Source organism: Dendroctonus ponderosae, unplaced genomic scaffold (genome assembly GCF_020466585.1).
Source record: "Dendroctonus ponderosae isolate FM_Combo_2020 unplaced genomic scaffold, Dpon_F_20191213v2 Dpon_F_20191213_5, whole genome shotgun sequence".
Classification (NCBI taxonomy): Eukaryota; Metazoa; Arthropoda; class Insecta; order Coleoptera; family Curculionidae; genus Dendroctonus; species Dendroctonus ponderosae.
The window spans coordinates 11,631,861-11,654,144 of record NW_026018715.1 but is presented as its reverse complement, the minus strand read 5'-3'; the positions used below and the strand labels follow the sequence as shown (position 1 = coordinate 11,654,144).

The window sequence follows — 22,284 nt, the reverse complement described above, 5'->3', positions numbered from 1 at the left end:
AGTCTTCGGGCGGAACGATTCAATTTGCCGCTCCCTTGGTCACCGCGACTCCTCATCCAACGCTCCATTAAGCCACCAGAAACAAAACACGAACTCTAAAACTAAAGCTAAACGCCCGATTCACCGGAAAAAATCGACAATGAACATTCTTCGATTTCTCTATTGAAATGCATTTTTTGTGCCGAACCCTTCGGGCAAAACACTAATTTTTAGCCAAAAACTGATCAATTAACGAGTTGCGCGTGTTTTGGGTTCAACCCAGTATCGTACCCGAAAGGTTCTCCACAACTTCGACATTAAACACTCTTCAATGATTTCTTGTCCAAGCCATTTTTGGAAAAAACTGGTTAAGAGTGATTTTGCGTTTTAAAAACCAGGTTAGCAAAAGTAATTTATTTATCACAGATCTCTATGTTAATTATACAAAAAGACACATTCGATATAGTCCCCGACAATGAAGCTGGGTAGGCAAACCGTGAAAACTCCCATATGGGCAACTAACTTTACCCTGTTGTCTAGCGACGAATATTCATTAGGGCAGATTTAAAAATACAACCAGCCGACTAAGTCCGGCAACTAAATAATTAAATTATGAGCATTTAAAACTTACTATTAACTAAAAAATTCAGAACCTTGACGAACACATCACCTGGAAGAACTACTTGGTGCCCACTAATTCCAATATGGAACAATTCTCAATTTATTGTATTAATAGATTGCCCGTCCTGTACTTATTGACCTTGTTATAGAATAACTTAACCGACTCGGAATTATCGTATGCCTCCTTTAAGTAGTAAAGCCGCAGTTTGCCTTCCTGATGACATTCCAAAATGCCCAGTTTTTGGTAGAGTTTTAGAGCATTTTTCACCGGATCTACAGCCACAGATTCATCTGCAAAAGCGCACACATAAAAAAACAAATTTCCCAACCATAATCCGCTTACCATAATTCAGACTACCAGTAGCCAACTGTTCCTTCATTTCCTTCAAAACAGAAGCCACCAGTTCACTTTCCAGCAGCTGCCGTTGCACGAGAGTTTCTAAAGTGAAACCTGTGATTGCGTAGGCTTCGATAAGGGGCATGAGAATGTGGGCCATATATTTAACATTTTCCATTGCTTCTTTGGATGTGTTGATTTTGTACAATTTCTGAAACGGTTCTTCTTCATCGTCGTCTTCGAACTGTCGCGCAATGTTCCTGCTTCTTCGCACTAACTCGTTGCTTTCAGCTTCCTGGGAAAAAATATACTCTTTAACAAGCTTTTACTAAGACGTGAGTAACAGCAGCTTACCGGCAAGAATATTTCCTTCCTAATAATTAAATCATCTATACAGCTAGTGATGACCATCTCCAAGTTCTGGCAGGGTTTGCAAAATAAGAATTCATACTGGAAAAACGAGCACAGCTCCAAAGCGTTTTCCATCAAATCATCCTGCGATACGGTGTTTAGTCGTATTTCCGCCACAGATAACGCCAAAGCAATCACAGATTCCAGGGCAAAATGAGTGACTAGACTATTACTATAATAGGACAGCTCGATAACGTTTGGCAGAATAGCTATTGGCTTGATTGTGTCTTCGCCATTGAGTTTTTCCTTCTTTACTAAAGCGGGGCCCAACAGTTCAACCTGCAGTTTATTCAGCGTTTAGTCAAATTAAGTATCTTCAAATGAGGAACTTACTGCATAATTAATGACATCCACTGCGTCTCCAGAAAAGCCCACATCTCTCCTACTCAATTCCAGGTCTTTTTTCAGGTCCTCGAAAGCCACTACTAGTTTCTGCAGAGTTATTCCTTGCCGAAATTTGCTTAACAGCAAGAAAGCCAACGCATTGGTCGACATTACTGAGGTGGATTGGGCGCAATCTGCAACAGGTTTTTTAAATTGGTAAGTTATGCATTACACATGAATGTAGCCATGCTTACCGTATATGACGTGCTTTGAAATATTTTCCACCAAGCTTTTATGTTCTTCGGAAACAACATCAGTCCCATACAAGCTATTAGTCGAGGGATTTGACTTCAAAACGCGAGCGCTTACGTTTGGATTCGAGATTTTGTTGTTCTGATCGAACGTTTTAATCAGTTCCTGTAAATTCGCGATCATTGTGAAAATTTGCAATTTTCCTAGGGGAGCAAAAATCTTACCCGCAGGGAGAAGGGTTGATTAAAATCAACCCTCATGCTGCCGTAGCTGCTGTTCAAAACATGCCAGATGCCCTTCAGGGCATCCCCAAAAGTCTCCATCTTCTTCGGCTCGCCCAGTTGTTCCTTAATAAAGTTTCCATCGATCAGTTTCTCATAATTAAGACTCACTGGCACCAAAAGCGCATCTTCAATGGTTCCGTCCATGAAGGTTTCCACAATGACGCTCAGAACGCCATACTTTGGCATGCATGGTTTGCCTTAAAGCCCATTTAAGTCCAAATTAAACAGCCTTAAAGACCCTAACTTCAACTTACCAGTTCTGGTGCGTCCTCCTTCCAGGAAGCATTCGATATTATGTCCCGATCTCAGGCAGAGATTCATGTAAGTGTGCAACACTGCTTTATAAACATGGTCCTTGCGTCCCATCATTGGATCAATGCGTCGCTTGATGAAAAACGCTCCTAAACCTCGCAACAGGGAGCTAAACAATCAGGATTAGCTAACCAAGAAAAAAGTTGCACAGGAAACTTACCCGAAGAACGGGATTCTTAAATTGTCCCCAGCAGCTACCAGGGGTGATCGAATGTCGTTATTCAACAAAATGAACGAAAGAAGTATGTAATCCAAATGGGAGCGATGTAAAGGAAGGAATATTAACGGAAGATTGGTTTTGGAGGCTTGTTTCAGCATATCCACCTGACCAGGATGAACGACCACCGAGTTCATGAAACATGGCAGCAATTTGTACAAAATCCATGAAGTAAATCTGAAATAAACGAATGTTTAAGCATAAAACCTACTAAACAAAAACACAGTTTACCTTAATAAAAAATCTGACAAAGTGGAACGCATATCAGAAACAAGCTTCTTTGCTCGGGCCTGGTTTTTCTTGATAAGTTCCTGGTAAAATTCATCCTCAGTGCTGTCCGAGTCCTTCAGCTGCTGAACAGCGACTCTTTCCACAGCCTTTTTCACTCTATCGTCTCTAAGCACTAAGTTTGCAACTTGCGGAAACGCATATCGTTTGAGCTGGGACACTTGAAAAACATGGGAAAATGTCCTGGACAAAAACCCGCTCTTGAATGGCACCTCATGGTTTAGAACGTTGATTAAAGCAAGGTTTTCTGTGGTTTTTTTCACTAGAGATTCCTGAAAAGTTTTTTTTGTTGAATTATGAAGTTTTCTTATCGCAAGTCACTCCACAGCCTGAGACATACCTTAGAAGCCATGACAGCAGATTTTTCTGATCACAAACATAATCGACTCAAACTATAACACGCATTCGGCTATTTGAGCGGCTTAACCTTCTGCCCAGTTAATAGGCTAATTATATTGGCGAATTACACGTATAAGGATCATCTATTGTCGCTTAATAAGTAAAAGACATGGCAATAAGCAGGTGAGAAAAGAGGCAACTAAAGTACAATAGTCAGACAGGATCTGAATACCAAATTATCTTATTTGCCAAAGCAATCAGCCTAGCAGTTAAGCAGTCCTGCACACACTCATAGAATCTTGTACTTTTATTAACGGCATTTTTTATTGTTTCAAATTCGGGCTATTGAAGAAATTTCCCCAGTCAATTTGATAAAAAAAAATTACGAAAATTTCTCAGTGGAACTGGCTGTTAACTTCAGAAACTGTTGGACAATATTGGGGCTCTTAAGCGACGGGACCAGAATAGACTCAAGGAGCAAAATTTTGAAGGCGCGCATTAGTTTCTCAATGTTTCGGCGTTAAATATAGCACGTGCTTTGTATTTATAGATTCCGGTTACCTACTCGCAATAAAGAATAAAATTGGTTGTTACACACCCGACTCGTAAAAGTGCAATTTTGACAACACAGCCCCATAAAGGTCCGTCTTTCGGTCATACGCAGCTCTGGAACACTTTCTTTGACGTTAAAAAGCAGACCGTCTCTCGCCTAAAATTGCCATTCTCAAGCTGTTTTACTCCTTTAGAGTGCGTCCCCGAACTTACATTAGCATCCGCTTCCCGAGTGAGTTGCTTCCGGTATTTCTGATCTTGTGAGTAGCGTTTCAACGTTGCAAGGGACGCTAAAGAATTATTTTGTTGATTGGTTGAAGGAGCGTAGTTGGTGTAGGACGCGAACGTCCTGCTGGTCAAAAAATCGACCATCTTTTTCGTTCTGTAACAAAATCACCAAGTTTGTTTTAAGCTGCTGGTCGCTGATGATTATAATATTTTATTTTTATTTTACAGCCCCTGGTCATTAAAATTGCGTTAATAAGGAATAAATTACAATTGCGAAATGAAACAATGGATCCCGGTTGCAATCGAGAAGTGGGTTAAAAACCTTCGATACAATTGGATTAAATTGAGGATTGTTTGCCAAAAAAAACTCTCTTTCGACGTTTTTTGCAGCTTCAATTGGGGCGCAAAAATGTATTGAATGTCCTACATTAAATCCCCCCGGTTTATTGGAAAATCTTAATGCAAGGCAACTTCCATCTAGAAAAAAGCCCCAAACTTACCCATTTGCAAAAACAGAAAATTGCCAAGTTAGAACACATTTCAGCCCAATATTAAGCCACTTATTCGAATAGTGAAACAAGTTCAACAGCACTTTAAACCACTGCATTGCAAATTCTAGTGGCACCTTCATAGAACTCGAATGCGGACTGATTGATTGATTGATTGATTCAAATCATTTACGTCTACCAATTATCAGATTATATGGGGAACAAGTGGGATAATTGAATTATTCACACCTTATTATTGTTTTAGATTGTTTAAAACTTTATCTATTAGTATGCGGTGCGCATTGTCATCAAGTGGTAAAACATATATTCGAATCAAGAATCTAAATTTACGTTTAAAATGCTTAAAATTACAATAGATGGTTATTATCTAATGACAATACGGTACATAGGTCAAAGTACATAATATTTCCAATAATTTGGGACTAGACTGCGTTGTTTAATATGGAATAACACGTTTATGATAAAGTATCTTGAACTTCTAGTCGAATTGATAAATGACTAAATTCATTCGTCTCACGGCAGTGTCTCTACACAACAGAAAAATGGAATTAAAGTTAATTTACTGGCATTTTTGTTGACAATTGCTTTATAGAATAGCAGTTTTGAAACTTGTAGTAGTTTTTTGAAATTTCTTATTCCAAAAAAACTCATTAATTAATAATAAAATCTTAAATTATCACGTGTGGATTTTTCAGTGTAGGATTTTTCATTAAGTTAATTTATTGGCAACTTTGAACAAATTCTGATTTTTTTACTGAAAATTGATTTACAGAATTCAGTAGCAGTTTTAAAACTTGCAGCATTTTTTTTAATTTTTTTCAAAAAACTTCTTAGGTATTCTAGACAACACAGAAAATAAAAATTAATAATAAAATACTAAATTATTACTTTATGGTAAGTTTCAAAGAGAAATAATGTATTTTTGTAAAACCATGTATATTTTTTTAGTATTCACATTATTTGGCTGTTTTCCATTTAGATGTTTATTTATATTTGTTTTCTTAAAGAATGTCTATTGATGATAATTTTTATGATATCGTTTCGTATAAAACATTTATTTTCTTACCACAACCAATTTTTAGTTACTGATTCTTTTATTATCTAAAAAAGCTGTTGCCGACATCAGAAAATGTATGATATATTTTAAAATCATTTTTAAGCATTAAAAACTGGATGAAGCAAATCGTTAAATCGTTCTAAAGTTTTTGTTCTGGACCGAGATATGTTTTCTCTTTTACTTCTTCTGGCCATTGAAGAAAATTAGGCCTCTTTATTAAAACTTTCCTAGATCCCCGATTGGTGACTTCTTTAGTCCAGGTTTGCATGAAAGCCTTGTTCTTCGCCTTGTAATGACATGAATTCATATTCCTTATTAAACATTTGCTTTAAAAAAGTGGCATTAATAACTTAAACAAAACTTGCAACAAAAAATAGTTCAAAATATTTATAAAATTGTGTACACAGTTATTTTACACGGTTCCGCCAATAAATAGTTATCGCCATTGAAAATGATAACCTTCTGTTTCTTAACCTTTAGAACGGATGGTGCTGATGCACTTAAAGAATACAAAGCGATTTGCTGTACAAAATTGCGATAGCAATAAAATCCAAACATACGTTTAAGTAAAAATTGTTGCTAATTTCCTCATTACAATAATGAGCCGATTAATCGTCCGAACTGCGAATAGCTGATTTTAAACTACGCTTTAAGAATGAAGAGAAGAGACTGACAAAGGGAGAACTGGAAACTTTCAGAGATAGAATCGAATCCTGGTACAAATTGCAATGAAAATGTGAAAAAAGCATGGAAGAGCGAAGCATATATTCTGAAGACCGCGGACGAAGACTATAAGGAAATAGCTTAATATAAGAGTCATTGAAGCAGAGATAGAACAGGCAAAGGGATATTTCAAAGATCTTTGAGATGAAAGCAAGGAAGCAAAGTCAATCCAAGCTTCAAAAACTGGCTCACCTCTACAGGGTGGTCCTTTTTTTGGTCCTGCCTGTAACGTCACGAAATATTTTAACATAATAATAATATTGACAAGATTCTTGATCATTTCTAAGCAAAAAAGTGTTCTAGTAAATTTTGAAGTTAGGCCTTCCTTTGTGAGATTTTAAAATAAAAATGCGTTTCGTATTCAGCGTGTTCGCATTACAATTTGAAACCACCAAATTGGCGAAGGCCTACAACAAAATTTTGCTGCAGATTTTTCTCAGAAATGATCAGAAAACGTAAAAATTTTTCTATTTTTATCTTTGAAAAACGACTTTTTTCACGTCGACTCTCAACTCCGCGCAAAAAAATCTAATCCCGAAATATGCAGACGATACAACGTTGACAGCCGCATCACAGTAGAAAATTCTAAACCGAGTTGAGACAGAGGGCGCATAATTGGCAGAAAAAGAACTCAAAACGAAAATATAGCTGCAATAAGCATTTCCAAGCATCAAAGTTCACATTGTTTGCCTGCATTCCAAAGGTGAATTCCGTCGTTTTTGTCATCATTTCTAAACTTAAAAGTAAACTTTCGACTTTGTCTTTGTCTTTCCTTACAAAAAGTTAAGGAGCATTGATTATAAAGTGGCACCACTCTACGTATAAGATTATCAGCAATCACGCACTCCACTTCAGACTCATTTTCTTGTCAAGTATCACTGACCGGGTACATTTGAACTGCTTGGTAACTTTTCGGCCACCCTTTGTGGTCAATATAAACCATAACAAAATAGAACAAAAACTACATTTTAGCTCCCACTCACCCTCGAATAATGAACAAAAAATAGGTGAACTGGAGCACTAGGCATAGTTGAAAGGTGCCATAAACTGTATTCAAAACGCCAATCTTCAATAGGAAGAGCGCGCTGCACAAAAAGCCGCATATAGTGAGATACATCTCGAACGACTACTAATCACCATATTAATTAAACTGGTGATCACCATGTGTAGTGGGGGCGCAAAATGGAGGCTGATAAATCCGATGAAAAACTTATCAACAAAAAGTAACGGTCGCGACCTAGCCATTATTGTTCTTTCAACATTTGGATAACCAAAGCTCACAAAACTTAATTTGGAATGGAAATAATTAATTAAATTTGAAAAATTTGACCGCAAACGATTTTTATTAAATAGTGAAGAATTACAGGTTTGCATGACGCGGTTCAGATAAAAGTCGCCCCAGCAACAAGTGGGCAACAGCAAAGCTCTAAACGAAACATTCTTAATCAAGTAGTAAGATTTTGAGATCTTTGCAGGAAGCTGTTGAGTTTTCGGGCTTTTTGGTTATCGTGGAGTAGAATTTCTTGCTCACGACGCAAGGGCAAATCACCCCCGACGCATCTTCAGGGGTGATTTGCTCGACAACCGAATTATTTACCAGTTTCATACTTAAGATACTTTCATACAAAAGATTGATCATTGCTTGAAACTAGTGAGTTTTCGGGCTTTTAGTCCGTCGTGGAATATAATTTGTTGCTGACGTTTCGCAAGCACAGCTTCACAGTTTCCAACTGGAGTCGATTTATTAAAATTTCCAAAAAAACGCGCGGTTTTGTCTTTTAATTTCTGACAATTTACCCGTTCACTCGCTAAGTGGAGTTATCGTTAATTGCTCAGATATATGAGAAATTTTCCCTGATTATAACCCGTCGTTTAAATGAAATATTTTCGTGACGTTTTGCCAGCACTAGCATCTTACATATTCAGATACACCTACATCTTCCATCTCTTTATTGCGCTCTTCTGCGCAAAAGTAATAAGAAGAAGTGAGATAAGTGGCAACGTCGACTGTCCTTAGACTTTGAAAGACATAATAACCTGCGATTTTTGACCTGCAATAAAACCTCAATAAATGAACATAAAAAAAAATCCTCAGTTTCCAAACGTTCCAGGATTCTGCCACTGCAACTGCTTAATTTCAAGAGCACTTCAAGTTAAAATAAAGCCAGCTCAGAAACACGCTCGGACTTAACTAGAAGTCAATTTCACGTCGTTATGTAACAACTACACTTCCATTTTTTCAGTAAAATATCAATAAATAAAGCTTCTTCACTCCCTTACCAATAGTAACTCCTCACTAAACACACACAAAGTTTGTATTTAAAAATCAAAAATTTTCACTCATTAAACCAGGTTATGTGCTACTTTTCCTGGATTCTGAAGTTTTATGTCTCCCTGACAACCACCAACTAACAGTGTCGACATCTCTTGTGGAATATTGATTTAGCATCACATGATAAACGTCAGTTGCGTGTCACATGAGACAAAACTTGACGTCTTGATTGTGTGATCTTTCCTGTTTTGTACTAGTTGGTTTTTGCTTCTCACAAACTCCAAGTCGACGTTTGTGAGACTTTCTGTGGAATTTAGCAGTGGAAAATCTGAAAATGTCTTTATCTGCAAGACAGGCCAGCCGGGAACACGTTCTAGCTGTTTCCCGAGACTTTGTGTCCCAACCAAGATTGAGTAAGTGCTTAATTTTGTCTAGATCACCTAGTTTGCACACTGGCATCTTTCATCAACCCTCCAAATCATTCTCAAATTGCTCATGAACATCCAATCGAACGAATTAACCCATTTCTCCAGCAATTAGAGCCGAAATTAATTGGCAAATCCATGTCATGTGACATCCCTTATGACTGCCACTCCTTGGCCAGTAATCAGTGTGTTTTTCCATTTGTTCAGCCTATAAAACAGTTTCTGGAGTCAACGGACCGCTGGTCATCTTGGAGGATGTCAAGTTCCCGAAATTCAACGAAATCGTCGAACTTAAACTGGCTGATGGAAGCGCCAGGTCTGGACAAGTCCTGGAAGTCAGTGGATCCAAAGCTGTGGTCCAAGTGTTCGAGGGAACATCAGGAATTGATGCCAAACACACCCTCTGCGAGTTCACGGGGGATATTTTGAGAACCCCTGTATCTGAAGACATGTTAGGGCGTGTGTTCAATGGATCTGGCAAACCCATCGACAAGGGTAAGTTTTACTTTTCCAAGCACAAGCCGAGTTAAATTGAAGTTTGGTTTAAATGGAATTCTGAAATTTAGCCAGTCAAATGATAGTCACCTGATGTGAACACATTTAAAGCTAATCGGAGTCACCTGACGTAATTTGGGTAAATGGGAGTGTTTAATCTGAAATCTGTATTCTATGAGAGTTCTGGTTTACATTATTGTTTTAAATGAGGCTTTAACCACCCCCAAACCCCCCGTGGTTTGCGGTCAATCAATAAAACAGCTTAAATAGTGCTGGAGTTGAATCAGAGCCTAAGTTTTAAATTTTTTCAGGACCTCCAATTTTGGCGGAAGATTACTTGGACATCCAAGGTCAGCCCATCAACCCCTGGTCGCGTATCTACCCAGAAGAAATGATCCAAACTGGTATCTCCGCCATTGATGTGATGAACTCTATTGCTCGTGGCCAGAAGATCCCCATTTTCTCGGCTGCTGGTCTGCCGCACAATGAAATCGCCGCCCAAATCTGTAGACAAGCCGGTCTTGTTAAGGTGCCCGGAAAATCCGTGATGGATGATCATGAAGATAATTTCGCCATTGTTTTCGCTGCTATGGGTGTGAACATGGAAACCGCTAGGTAAAGTTTTACCCGAAAAAACCCAGCTTTTCTGGAGTGTTAATTGTTGAGCTGGTCACAGATTCTTCAAGCAAGATTTCGAAGAAAACGGCTCCATGGAGAACGTGTGCCTGTTCTTGAACTTGGCTAATGACCCGACCATTGAAAGAATCATCACGCCTCGTCTGGCTTTGACTGCGGCCGAATTCTTGGCCTATCAATGCGAAAAACACGTCCTGGTCATCTTGACTGACATGTCTTCATATGCTGAAGCCTTGCGTGAGGTGAGAGCAGCTCCTTAGCTGTGTGTGTGAAGAAATCACTAGCTTCGCTTTTCAGGTATCAGCTGCTAGAGAAGAAGTGCCCGGTCGTCGTGGTTTTCCCGGTTACATGTACACCGATTTGGCCACTATTTATGAGCGTGCTGGGCGTGTTGAGGGCAGGAACGGCTCCATTACTCAAATCCCCATCTTGACTATGCCTAACGATGATATTACGCATCCAATCCCCGATTTGACTGGATACATTACTGAAGGTTTGCGGCAATGGGGGAGTTAAAAAGAGTTGTTTGGCTTCACTTTTCACTGTTCTCAGGTCAAATCTACGTCGACAGGCAGCTGCACAACAGGCAGATTTATCCTCCAATCAACGTGCTGCCATCGTTGTCACGTTTGATGAAGTCCGCTATTGGTGAGGACATGACCAGGAAGGATCATTCTGATGTTTCCAACCAGTTGGTAAGTTTTATATTACAAAGCCTTGAGTGTTGGGTATTTTTCCTCAAATTTTGAGTGGTTGAACCGAATGTCCTCAGGTGTCTTATTACAAATGGATGAGTTCTCTTGCCTCTTAAAAGAACGAATATTATCAAAGCGCAAAATGTAAGCTCCTGCAACAGGTTTGGGCTCAAACGGGCAGAAAAAATCGCGGTTGGTAAACAGAAAAAAGGATATAAAGGAGTATATGAAATCCCTAGACTCGCGGGGATCATTTGCGTTTTTATACCGTCGCCTGTAGGCGTTTGGAACTAAAGTTTCGCTAGCATCTTCAGAGGTTCACTTGAACCGTTTTACTACTTATTTCTTCCACTAGTATGCTTGCTACGCTATTGGAAAGGACGTCCAAGCCATGAAAGCTGTTGTGGGTGAAGAAGCTTTGACTCCCGATGATCTTCTCTACCTCGAGTTCCTGACCAAGTTCGAAAAGAACTTCATCTCACAAGGAAACTATGAAAACAGGACGGTGTTCGAGTCGTTGGACATTGGCTGGCAATTGCTGCGTATCTTCCCCAAGGAGATGTTGAAACGTATCCCAGCAGCCACTCTTGCGGAATTCTATCCCAGAGATTCGCGTCATTAAATCCACTCTTGATTGGTGCACTATGTGTCTTAGTTTATGCTGAGGCTTAAAGTCTCTTGTATTGAAGTAAGTTAAATGAAATAATTCGCCTCCCTTTCATTGATTTAATTGCGTTCTTCTGTGCAATTCCTACTACTGAGTCTTGTTGTATTATAGTTTTTGTTGGTTTGATTTTATCCAGAATTCACTTAGTTGCATCTGTACAAATTTGTATTATAGCATATCAATTCTGAAAAAATCGTACTCATTGTTCAATCAGCTTAATGACTCGGCGGCAAAAATACGTTTTTCTTTTGGAAACATTCCACTAAGTTAAATTTCCTTGTTTGAACAATAATAGGTCAGGAATAAAGATTTCAGTATTCTTATTGTAGAAAAGTGAACTTTTCCGTAAAGTTTCCATATATATACCCCCAGCCTATTGTTGATTATTTAATGTTGTTAATATGGTAGATGTGTAAAAATGATATTGTGAATAAAACAGTTCATAAAAGTTTCCCATTGTTTCATTTCTGCGGACGCTTGAAAACCAGCGTCTTAATTTATCCGCAAATTAAAATTATTTATTTGAAATGCACGATTAATTTTTGGATTTAGTTAACCAAAAATGTTTCAGCTTTTGTTTACATTGTCTGATGATGGTCTAAAATACCGAAACGTATTGATTGAAAGTTTCGTAGATATTGTAATATAAATGACTGATATAATATTGTAAGATAATTTTCATAATTATAAATACAAAACAAAAAAACCTTTTCTTGATTAGAATCGTATTATATTAATATTTTTTTGAACAAATGCAGCAAATTTTTCTGGGAAATCCCCTGTGTAAAACCGGCGGAAATATGCATTTTTCTTTATAAGGAATTTTAATTGTAAAACACCCGTTATATAATTTCCCCCTTTGTTCTAATATACCTCTCTCTCACTCTCTGGGCTTTCACAAATTTTCCCCCTTTGACTAGAGGTCGCCACATCTGACTTTCTACGTCACTTTTGAAAGATAAGCTTATGATTCAAAAGCTATTAATTTCTTTATTTTTATCATATCATATATTCATTAGCATTGGCCGACTTTAATCGCCGGGCGAGCCTCAACGTGTCCAGTCGGTTGGAAGAGTTCAATTACGGGTTCGAACTAGCATTAAACACAGTGCAACATGGCTGTTTCCTTAAGGAGCCTCTCCAGCAAACTAGGGGGTGCATTTTCCCCCCTGAAATTGGTTTCGACCTCCCGCACCTATTTCACCTATGTGAACGAGCCAGCGCAACCCATCCAGGGCAAGGAACCCAAATGGTGCACTGCAGAAGAAGCGTTTCAGGACTTGCAGTCAGGTATGGGTCCCCTTTAGCTGCTTACAACCCCAAAGTACATGCCCTTATTGCGTTTTCCTTGTAGAGGTATGCGAAGTTAATCAGAGGACATGGACTTTGGTCCATAAAGTCATTAGTATGCTGAATACCCATCGTTTATTTAATCATGGCTTGTTGATGGCGTTTTTTATCCAGTTTTGCTTTTGGGCCTTTGGGGTCGTGCTGGATTGTTTATAATGAATGCAGTTTTTGTGTAATCCCAATATTAAATGGGGAGTTGGTAGAAACCACTAATGAATGGATTTTCTGGTCAACATTCCACTTAAGCATGTTAAGTGAATTAAGTCCTTGACTGGCTGTAAACACACGAAAAAACCTTCGAAACGCACGTAAACCACTTTCATTATGTAATAGACTTGCTGTAGTATGCTGCAGACATATGCTTATTAATTCCTATTTATTAATTTCCAATCAACCAATAAATCTTAGATTGGCCCTAAAATACTGTCCATTTCCTATTAATAAGCAAGAGCGGACTTTGGTCAATCACTATAATTATTATTATTATACATGTACTGTGCTTTGTCAGAGACCTGCTATCAAACAATGTTAATTGCTGAACGATTTTATATCTCAGTTGAGTTCATTTCTGGTAAATCAAATTAAAATTTCCTAATACCGCAATGCCACGAGGACTTAAAAGAATTTTCAGCAAAAGTGTTTGAGCGAGTCTAAAATAAGGAAGGATTAAGAGTTCAAAAAATGTGTGATTGTGAACAGTCTAAAGTGTTCTTCAATGAATTCGCAACATTGAGTTTTTACAAACAAGTAGCAAAACAGGTTTATTTTTAAAACTACCGAACTAGGTGGCTTGTTATTGTTTCCACTGTTCATTAATGCCGAACGTTAAAATAAATACCGTTTCCTAGATAAACACAGATAACTAAGTTTAATACTCCAACTGATAGTGCTGAACACCCAATTAATTACCTTCAAGATAATTGTTTAGCAAGTTCTGCTAAATTAAGAGGGTTTTAATTGCTATGCATACGTCAGAAAATATGTGCTGGAAGCAGAGGCGGATTAAGACTCTTGCAGACCTGAAGCCCCAATCATTTTTGGCCCTCTTTCTTTTTAAAGGATTAATATAAAATTTACTTGTGCCGTATCCGATCCGGCACCGATCCTGAGCTCTAAAAAACGCGCTTATTGACTAATCCAGCCCTAGATAGAAATAACAATGCACGTTAAATAATATGGTAATCGTTCTGCTACTATTTTAGTCAGTTTTATGCATAAAACTGTAATAATTTGACTTTTTCAACTACACAGTATAAAACTGACTAAACGTAAGGATTTTGTTTTGCTACAAAAAGCATAAACAAATCCATTAATCAACGAAAATTGGACCAATCTCCAGTCCAAAGATCACGCCGCAAATACGGACGGTTGAATTGACTTTTTAGCTTGAAAGTAAACATAAATGCATTTCATCTGTGTAAAACAGATATAAAAACATAAATATTGTAGTAGGTCTGATTTAGAATTGAACATTGCACTGGATTTAATACGTTCGTACGTAGATGATACAAATGAATTTGATAAATTTTGGCCTGGATGTTAAGCATGATAAATGGTAAATATTTGGATCGAAAATACTGTGGTATATAAAACAGATTTCAGCTGGAGAATCAGCTTGAGAACAAGGTTCAACTGATTGAACTTTTGGTGCCTAAATCCAGGATTTTAAATAGAATTCGCAGAATTTTTACATGGTTTTCTCCAATCAATTTCATAAATATTGTTTTATTGCGGGATTAGATTGCGAGCGCTACTTTAAAAATGAAAGGCGTATTAATTTTAATTCGTTTATTATCAGTCAAAAAGTGTTACAAGATTTCATACAAATTACAGAAAGAAATGTTTCAAACCCGCTTAGTGAAGAAAATTGCCAACATGCCGACGAAATTACAAATAAATAAGATTATCGAATGAGTTTTCAAAAAACATCTGTTTGGAATTAATGAATCATTACTACCACCAATTGAATGGCCATAGAAAACAAGATTTTATAGAAGGGAGAATGACGTAAACTGCTGTATATTAATTTATATAATTGTTATAATGCCATTCTAAAATCCATTTCTAGGTAGGTATTATTATATTTTTTTCAAATGAAAGTGATAATAATTCAACCAATTAATTAACATGGTTGAACGAAAGTAAAATTTAAAAAAAACGAAACTATCTGCATTAATATAAATCTATTTTGGATTGTTAACAGAACGATTAAAGCCGGTGTTTGCGATTTGTAATTTTACTTGTTCCCAGGTGAAAAATACAGTATTTTTCATCATTGGCGCAACCTCATATTCTGTTCGATTTCTATGTTTATAACGCAAAACAATTATTATCTTGAACTTAAATTTTATAATCACTTTGTCGTTAAAATTGCCTATTTTGAAGGAAGTTTTTTTTAAATAAGCAAATACGTGAAAACATTTTTTGTTGCATCCACAAATCCCATCACTTTTTAAGTAAATGTCTACTCGTATTTAGATATTTTACTGTTCGACTTCGACATCGCTGTTCAATTAATTAAAAAACAACTAGCCAAATCACACATATTTTTTACGGAAGCGAACAGAAACTCTGCTAGATTTCTTCGAAAGTAACGCGATATTTTCTGAGCTTTCTTCTCGGCTGTTTACAACTGCAGAATAAAAATCTTCTCTTTTGTCACATCTGCTATGAGTTTGCTTTGCGTAACTTGAAATACACAGGCATCGGAAATTACGAAAAACTACTCATATTTCTTCCAGACCTCCACCAGATGCATAGCAATCACGACCTCACCAAAGCGCAATTTTGCTCTTGCTTGCTCAAAAACTAAACTGTTGTTTCCTTAACTAATTTCGGCATATTAAGTGAATATTTACCGCATTGATTACCAGAAGATTAAAAAGGATATTGTTGATTTCATTGAAACTACGATTTCGGATACGTAAACACATTTATGCAGTTCCATGTAACAAAATCGACGTAAAGACATTATCTTATTACACTAAGCTACTGACTATATCTAAATAAGGTTTATTGTCTCGTTAGGTCAAACGGTGTTTGCTCAAGGAGCGGCAGCCACTCCAATTGCCCTGTTAAGTGCCATGACCGAAGTAGGCAAAAAAAAGAACTTGAAAAATATCAACGTTTGTCACATGCACACGGAAGGACCAGCGGCTTACACTGATCCATCATGTGAGGGCATTTTTAGGTAGGTAAGAAAACGAGAATCAGTCAAAACTTATCGAGGCGAGTTTTCTGGGAATGGGTTTTTGTGTTTATTTCATTGAGTGTCGAGGTTTCAAAGCGATTAGCCAAACGCCTAGTTAACGTATTGGCGCCAAGTTCATTCCGTCTATTTTTTGGCGCCTGTTTCCAGTTCTCTAGCCAAAAAAAATGTGAAATAATTCACCTCATTGCTAGTGTCTACGTGTGATAAATAAATAAACAACACTGTATGTTGTGTATGTATATATATCTACTTTGAATAGTTATTTAATTAATGGCCAATGCTTCAATCTAGAACTAGATGGGGATCATGTAAAGTAAAGGCAGATGTTTTATAGGTCGAACTCATTCTTCATGGGTGGAAATGTGCGAAAGGCTGTAGCCGATGGTCGAGGGGACGCAATCCCGATCTTCCTCTCCGAAATCCCTTTGCTGTTTTACAAAGGGATTATTAAGCCAGACATTGCGGTCATCCAAGTAAGTGAATCGCACCAATGCAAGTAATAATCATCAAAATCACACGAAATTAATTTATGTGTAAAGGTTTCTCCCCCGGACCAACATGGCTACTGCAGTTTAGGAACAAGCGTTGACTGTGTGCGAGCTGGTATGACACATTCCAAAATCATTGTTGGTAAGCGAGGCAAATTATAAAAGCTTCTAGTCACCGATAACCCACGAGTATCATTTACAGCCCAAGTCAACCCCAAACTTCCACGGACGTTCGGAGACGGTATAATCCACATTAGCCACATCGACTATGCGGTGAAAGTCGACACTCCCCTGCCGGTTCATGGAGGAAAGCCTCCCACTGATGTGGAGACAAAAATTGGGAAAAATATCGCGGAAAACCTGGTCGAGGATGGAGCCACTCTGCAACTGGGTCAGTTCAATCACACAACCAACTAGCTAACTTTACTTGAACTCGAAAAAATTGCAGGCATCGGCAGCATTCCGGATGCAGTCTTATCCGCCTTGACCAATCACAAAGACTTAGGAATTCACTCAGAAATGTTTGCCGGAGGCGTGATTGACCTGGTCAACAAAGGATGCATAACAAACAACCGCAAAATCATCCACAAAGGCAGAATCGTCGGGTCATTCCTTATTGGAACCCAAGATCTGTACGACTTTGTGGATAACAATCCGTTCATTGAAATGTTGGTTGTGGACTATGTAAATAACACCAGTAAGTGAAGGTTTCATCAATCCCTACAACTGGCTTCAGAGGGTTTTTTCAGGTATTATTGCCCGAAACCCCAAAATGACCGCCATCAACTCATGTATTGAGGTGGACTTGACCGGTCAAATCTCGTCAGATTCGATTGGAACGCGAATGTACTCGGGATTCGGAGGACAGGTGGACTTTATTAGAGGAGCGGCCGAAGGTTTCGACGGTAAAGGAAAGCCCATTATTGCCTTGCCATCCGCTACTAACAAGGGCGAGAGCAAAATTGTGCCAACACTCAAAACAGGTATGTTAGGTCCGATCGCGACATTGATCAAGTAAGACATTTTTTTATTGCAACAGGTGCTGGAGTGGTAACGACCAGAGCTCACGCCCATTATGTAGTGACAGAGCATGGAATAGCTTATTTGTTTGGAAAATCGCTGCGGCAAAGAGCACACGCTCTTATTAATATTGCCCATCCAGACCACAGGGAAAAACTGGAAAAGCAAGCATTCGAACGTCTGAAGTGCATGCCATCGCCTTAAATGAAACTTTGTAAAGCAATTTCAGTAATAAGAAAATAGGCAAGTCGCATCCAGAACCCTGGATAATTGTTTTCGATGAATGAAAGTCGACAACAGATTGATAAATAATTAATAATAGTTAGCGATAGACAGTCGTACATTAAATCAAATAATTCATTTGCACTACACAAGAGAAAACATGTAAAAGGTTCAGCTTTAAGCAATTCAATACTAGGTTAAGTGAGAAATTATGTTATTGCCTAATATTTATATGTTTTCAAAAATAAACATTCTAAAACACTTATACTGTAACGAGTAATCAAAGAAAGTAAAATCCCAATCAAATAATCCCTGCATCCAAAAACCTCATTCATACAGTACTCTAGTAAAGATAGTAACCTTACTAATTGGCAGCCATGGGAGAAAAAATGATATAAAATTTCAATAATCAACTTGCAAAACAGTAAAAAAAAACAATTACGGCGTTTCATCCTTGGGGTCGAACTTGTGAAGTTTGATTCTCCATTGCTTGATCAGTCCCTCCCAACCTCGTCGTGAATACTTTTCATATTTAGGAGGAGTTTTGGGATCATCCACTTTTCGTTGATTTCTGGAAAACAAAATCGCCAAAAATCCGTGTGGGATGTTAAAAGTGTACTATTTACCTGGGCACCATTTGAAGATAATTCTCATAGCCGATGGTGTTTTTTCCATACTGGATCTGTTTCTCCCTTCTTGCCAATACTTCTGGATCGGATTCCATATCCTTACGAGGTTTCGTGTTGCCTCTGAAAAGTTTTCAATAATGATTTATTGAGGAATCTTGCACACAAAAAAAAATTAAGCAGAGAAGGTTGAAGTATGTACCCGATATGAAACTAATATTTGGGTATTTTGCCTTAAATTGACGCCGCATCGAAATAAATTTTTATCACAAATTGATAACGCGTTAAAAAGTAAATATAAGATTAAAGAATACTGATGAAAAGTTTGAAAGTTTGTTTTCTCCCTTAACTCATCGGGGAATTTATTTCAAAGTCCCCCAGCGCGCTTTCGCGTGTATTTTGGCGTATGAAAAGCATCGTGGGAAAAAAATTTAAAAAAAAATGTTTTTCATTTCGGTTTAATTTCATCGGATCGCACGATTTTAGCCAAAATCACATGTTTGACAACAAAAATGACGCTTCCTATCCGAAAATGTTATTCTTTGTAAAATATCGAGCGTGCTAAAAGGTATCCAGTGGTATAATGCAATATTTTGTCGGCGATAATAAACGGTTTGAGAAAATTTACGAAACTTGATTTTCTCAAAACTTCAAGTATCTCCAAAAACATATAGCTAAATTCTGAGCAAAGCAATGGACAGAGTGGCTTCAAACACATAAGAAAGCTCGTATTCCCCTTTCACCTAAAGTTGCCAATAAGAGGATTTTTTTAATTTCCTGCTAGCTTTTGGAGAGATTCCAAATTTCGTAAATTTTTCTTTTTGCAGATCTAAGGAAGGTCAAAAACCATCACTTTACTTGAAAATGAGTGAATTTCGAAAATTGGCCCTCTTCAGTTCAAAAAAGCACAAACAAAGCGCGGGTTTTAAAAACTTATTTATTTTTTCGAAAAACGAAACGATCTCTTGAAAAAATGTATTTCTTGTAAAACATCGGATTTCCCAAAATTTATGCCGGAAGTATTTTAAAAAAATGTCTCCTTTGAAACTGAAAAAAAAAACTGTTAAAATTTCCAAAACCAAAAAGAAACATGATAAAGTGGTTTCTATTCCCTGTTCCGGAAAAGTATCCCATAAGCAAGCTGCGGGATATTTTCGGGTTCTCGCATGCTTTTTTCGGCTGTTTTTGAGACAAAATACCCAAACAAAACGATTTCAAAATAAAGCAGGGTAGACTAAATATAACCACAGTTATGACAAAAACCAGTAAAGTGGATGTAAGTATATAAAAAAACAATGACAAACAGGCCTATATTTCAGTGAGCAGAACATAAAAAATTAGTCAAATACTTTTCCGTTGTCACTTAGTCGAAAGTAGACTTGAATAAGAATTCAAAATGAATTTTTGTATCACTTCATATAAAATCTTTGACAAAATGCATTGCCTGAACTGCAAATAAACCACAATATCATTGATAAGAAAAATACAGGTTGTATGATTCAAAGTGGGTATTTTTTTAACAAGAAACCACAATAGAGTAAACTTCCATTCGGATGAATAGGCTGCAAGATAATACACACACACACAGAGATGAGCATTTAAAAAATAACTTACTTTTTCGTACGTTTGGTTTCCATTTCATCAGCATCAACAATGGGTCCCAGGCGAGTTTTAACCGAAATCCGTTTTTCCGACGTATCAGATTCCATCTTCTTATAGGGCGATTTCCTAGTAAACATCGTTCGTTTAGCACTTTTGAATGAACGCTTGGAACCAGACTCGTCATTTTCATTCTTGACCGGAGTTCGCTCTTTGATTTTCCAGCTCTCGAACAGTTTATTATTATAGGGCGAGTCATCAAACATGCGATCAACCGCAGCATCGGACTCAAGTTTTACTGGCACTGGTGAGGTTTCGCTCTTTAGTCTTTGTCGCTTCAACAATTCATGGTCCATTTGATCAGTTTCACAGATGGTGTCCTCCAGTTCACCTTCTTCCAAACTTTCATCTCTCTTTTCACTTTTAACATTGCACATCAAATGTGGCTTCTCTTCGAAGATATCATCCACATCTTCAGGTTCGCATTTTACTTGGGTCTTATGGTTTGCAGTGATTGGAGTTGAGTTAGAGGCGGGATCACACTGTTCGTTTTTGGTGTTTGTTTTTTTTCGTGGCGTAATACCATCAGCTTCCCATGCCTCCTATTAGAAGAAATGTATGTTTTAAGTTTCAATAAATACACTCAGATGTACAAAAGTTGCTAAAGTTCAAAGTATTCTAATTTGTATTCCATTTAAGTACTTGGCTTGATTTTAATTGTATTCTTCTAAGTTTATAGATTAGGTAGGTATTTGCCTATTGTTTCAAGGGTCGGAAATGTTGATTTGTGGCTTTCGAAAGACGAATAATGAGGAAAACACCGAACCATCTTTTGTATCAGTTTTTTGGGCAGTTCGTTACTGTTTTACTTTAAGCCAAAATGTGGCAGTTTTAAAATCGCGTGTTTTGTAAACAGGGGTTTGCGAAAAAATACGAAAATCGTTTCTCGATGTTTTCTCCAATATTTGTCAAGGAAACCAGAGAGTCAACATTTCTTAATCGGTTAAATATTATAAACGACGCCTTCAAACACACCCGAATTCAAATTATTTAGAAGATTTGCAGCAACAACGGCAATTGGCAATCTTTGGCAATAAAAAAAGTTTTACCAAAATTCTTTACCGCGTTTTATATTGAAGCTATATGGAGTATTAAAGAAAATACCAAACGGCATATACAAGCGCTGAACAAATGGCACTAACACAAAAATAAAATATCCCCAAAACCCACTGCACAATGCTCATCAAACCAATCACTTTACCAACTCACAAACATGACAAARATATCAGATAAACTGATTACAGACAAAATGGAAAAACCAACCCCTACAACTAGAGGATGAAGACAACGCAGWCAATTTTGCGTCATTTTTTCAACAAACGATTCTACTGAAAAATTGATTCGATTAAACTAAGCTTCGATTGGTAGATTTAAATTTTTATTTGTGAACTTTATAACCAAAAGACCAATTTGGTTGATGGCCTTTTGCGAAAAAATAGAGATTATTATTATTATTATGAAAATTGGAAAGCCGTTAATATTTTCTCCACATTAACCGACTATTAATCGTCAATCCTGAGAGAAATTAAATAAAAGGAAAGAGACAAAAAGAACAAACTAATAAAAACTGACGAGTTTTTGGGCAGTTTTTCCCCCAGTTTCGAGCAAGGGCGGATCCAGGGAGGGGGTCATGGGGGTTATGACCCCCCCATTCAATTCTCTATCCAACGATGAGATGAGAAATGAGCAAAAACGGGAGGGAAAACATGGAATTTTCGCATAATCTTGCACCTAAGTGTCTGATATTCAAATTTCGCTTTCTGGGTCAAAACTACTAGAATTTTCTCACTCACGTTGTTACGACTGAATCGACTTTTCAATTCTCTTTTCCAACGATGCCAAAACGAATTCTGTGGCTCGAATGGTTCTTGAGAAACTTCGAAAAAAGCAGCGTCATGTTCAAGTGGATTTTGCAACTCAAAAGAAACCACGCAAATCAAAAACTTCTTCAATTCAAGCATTTTTAAGAAAACTGCTAACATTTCCCCATCTATGGTTCACTTTTTAAAAAGGCCATTTATTTCTCTCTAGAATGATGTACAAATGAGCGTTCTTGCTCATTTTGCCTCCGAGATATGAGCAAAA

The 22,284-nt window shown here is 37.4% G+C and overlaps 4 protein-coding genes across 7 annotated transcripts in view; 2 read left to right on the top strand and 2 right to left on the bottom strand.

Annotated features, from left to right (window-relative positions):
- Positions 1–378: 378 nt before the first annotated feature.
- Positions 379–8,839, bottom strand: LOC109545486 (glycerol-3-phosphate acyltransferase 1, mitochondrial). 4 transcript variants are annotated; one of them, XM_019916225.2, is made up of 12 exons: positions 8,714–8,839; positions 4,130–4,298; positions 3,963–4,073; positions 2,969–3,297; positions 2,681–2,914; positions 2,463–2,629; positions 2,149–2,405; positions 1,927–2,089; positions 1,682–1,866; positions 1,292–1,627; positions 944–1,232; positions 379–891 (listed from the first exon to the last, which is right to left on the bottom strand). In XM_019916225.2, the coding sequence occupies exons 2-12, from the start codon at positions 4,286–4,288 to the stop codon at positions 701–703; spliced, it is 2,421 nt and encodes an 806-aa protein (XP_019771784.2). In that variant the 5' UTR covers positions 4,289–4,298; positions 8,714–8,839; the 3' UTR covers positions 379–700. The 4 variants fall into 4 exon arrangements, with proteins under 4 accessions (XP_019771784.2, XP_019771781.2, XP_019771782.2 ...); XM_019916222.2 differs by lacking the exon at positions 8,714–8,839 and adding an exon at positions 7,417–7,592; XM_019916223.2 differs by lacking the exon at positions 8,714–8,839 and adding an exon at positions 4,645–4,837.
- A 30-nt stretch (positions 8,840–8,869) lies between these two features.
- Positions 8,870–12,074, top strand: LOC109545487 (V-type proton ATPase subunit B). Its single transcript, XM_019916227.2, has 7 exons — positions 8,870–9,118; positions 9,338–9,625; positions 9,937–10,240; positions 10,302–10,503; positions 10,559–10,754; positions 10,814–10,956; positions 11,312–12,074. Exons 1-7 carry the CDS (start codon positions 9,040–9,042, stop codon positions 11,576–11,578), a joined length of 1,479 nt encoding a protein of 492 aa, XP_019771786.1. The 5' UTR covers positions 8,870–9,039; the 3' UTR covers positions 11,579–12,074.
- A 466-nt stretch (positions 12,075–12,540) lies between these two features.
- Positions 12,541–18,179, top strand: LOC109545482 (4-hydroxybutyrate coenzyme A transferase). The gene is made up of 8 exons (XM_019916219.2): positions 12,541–12,913; positions 16,001–16,163; positions 16,519–16,657; positions 16,724–16,814; positions 16,875–17,063; positions 17,121–17,369; positions 17,422–17,655; positions 17,712–18,179. Exons 1-8 carry the CDS (start codon positions 12,739–12,741, stop codon positions 17,894–17,896), a joined length of 1,425 nt encoding a protein of 474 aa, XP_019771778.1. The 5' UTR covers positions 12,541–12,738; the 3' UTR covers positions 17,897–18,179.
- The window catches only part of LOC109545485 (histone RNA hairpin-binding protein), a 5,660-nt gene continuing 1,367 nt past the window's right edge, over positions 17,992–22,284 (bottom strand). Inside the window, exons 2-4 of the mRNA XM_019916221.2 lie at positions 20,155–20,741; positions 18,541–18,663; positions 17,992–18,485 (exon numbers count right to left, since the gene is read on the bottom strand). Coding sequence (XP_019771780.1) covers positions 18,353–18,485; positions 18,541–18,663; positions 20,155–20,741 — 843 coding nt within the window. The 3' untranslated portion in view covers positions 17,992–18,352. The remainder of the gene's footprint in view (positions 18,486–18,540; positions 18,664–20,154; positions 20,742–22,284) is intronic.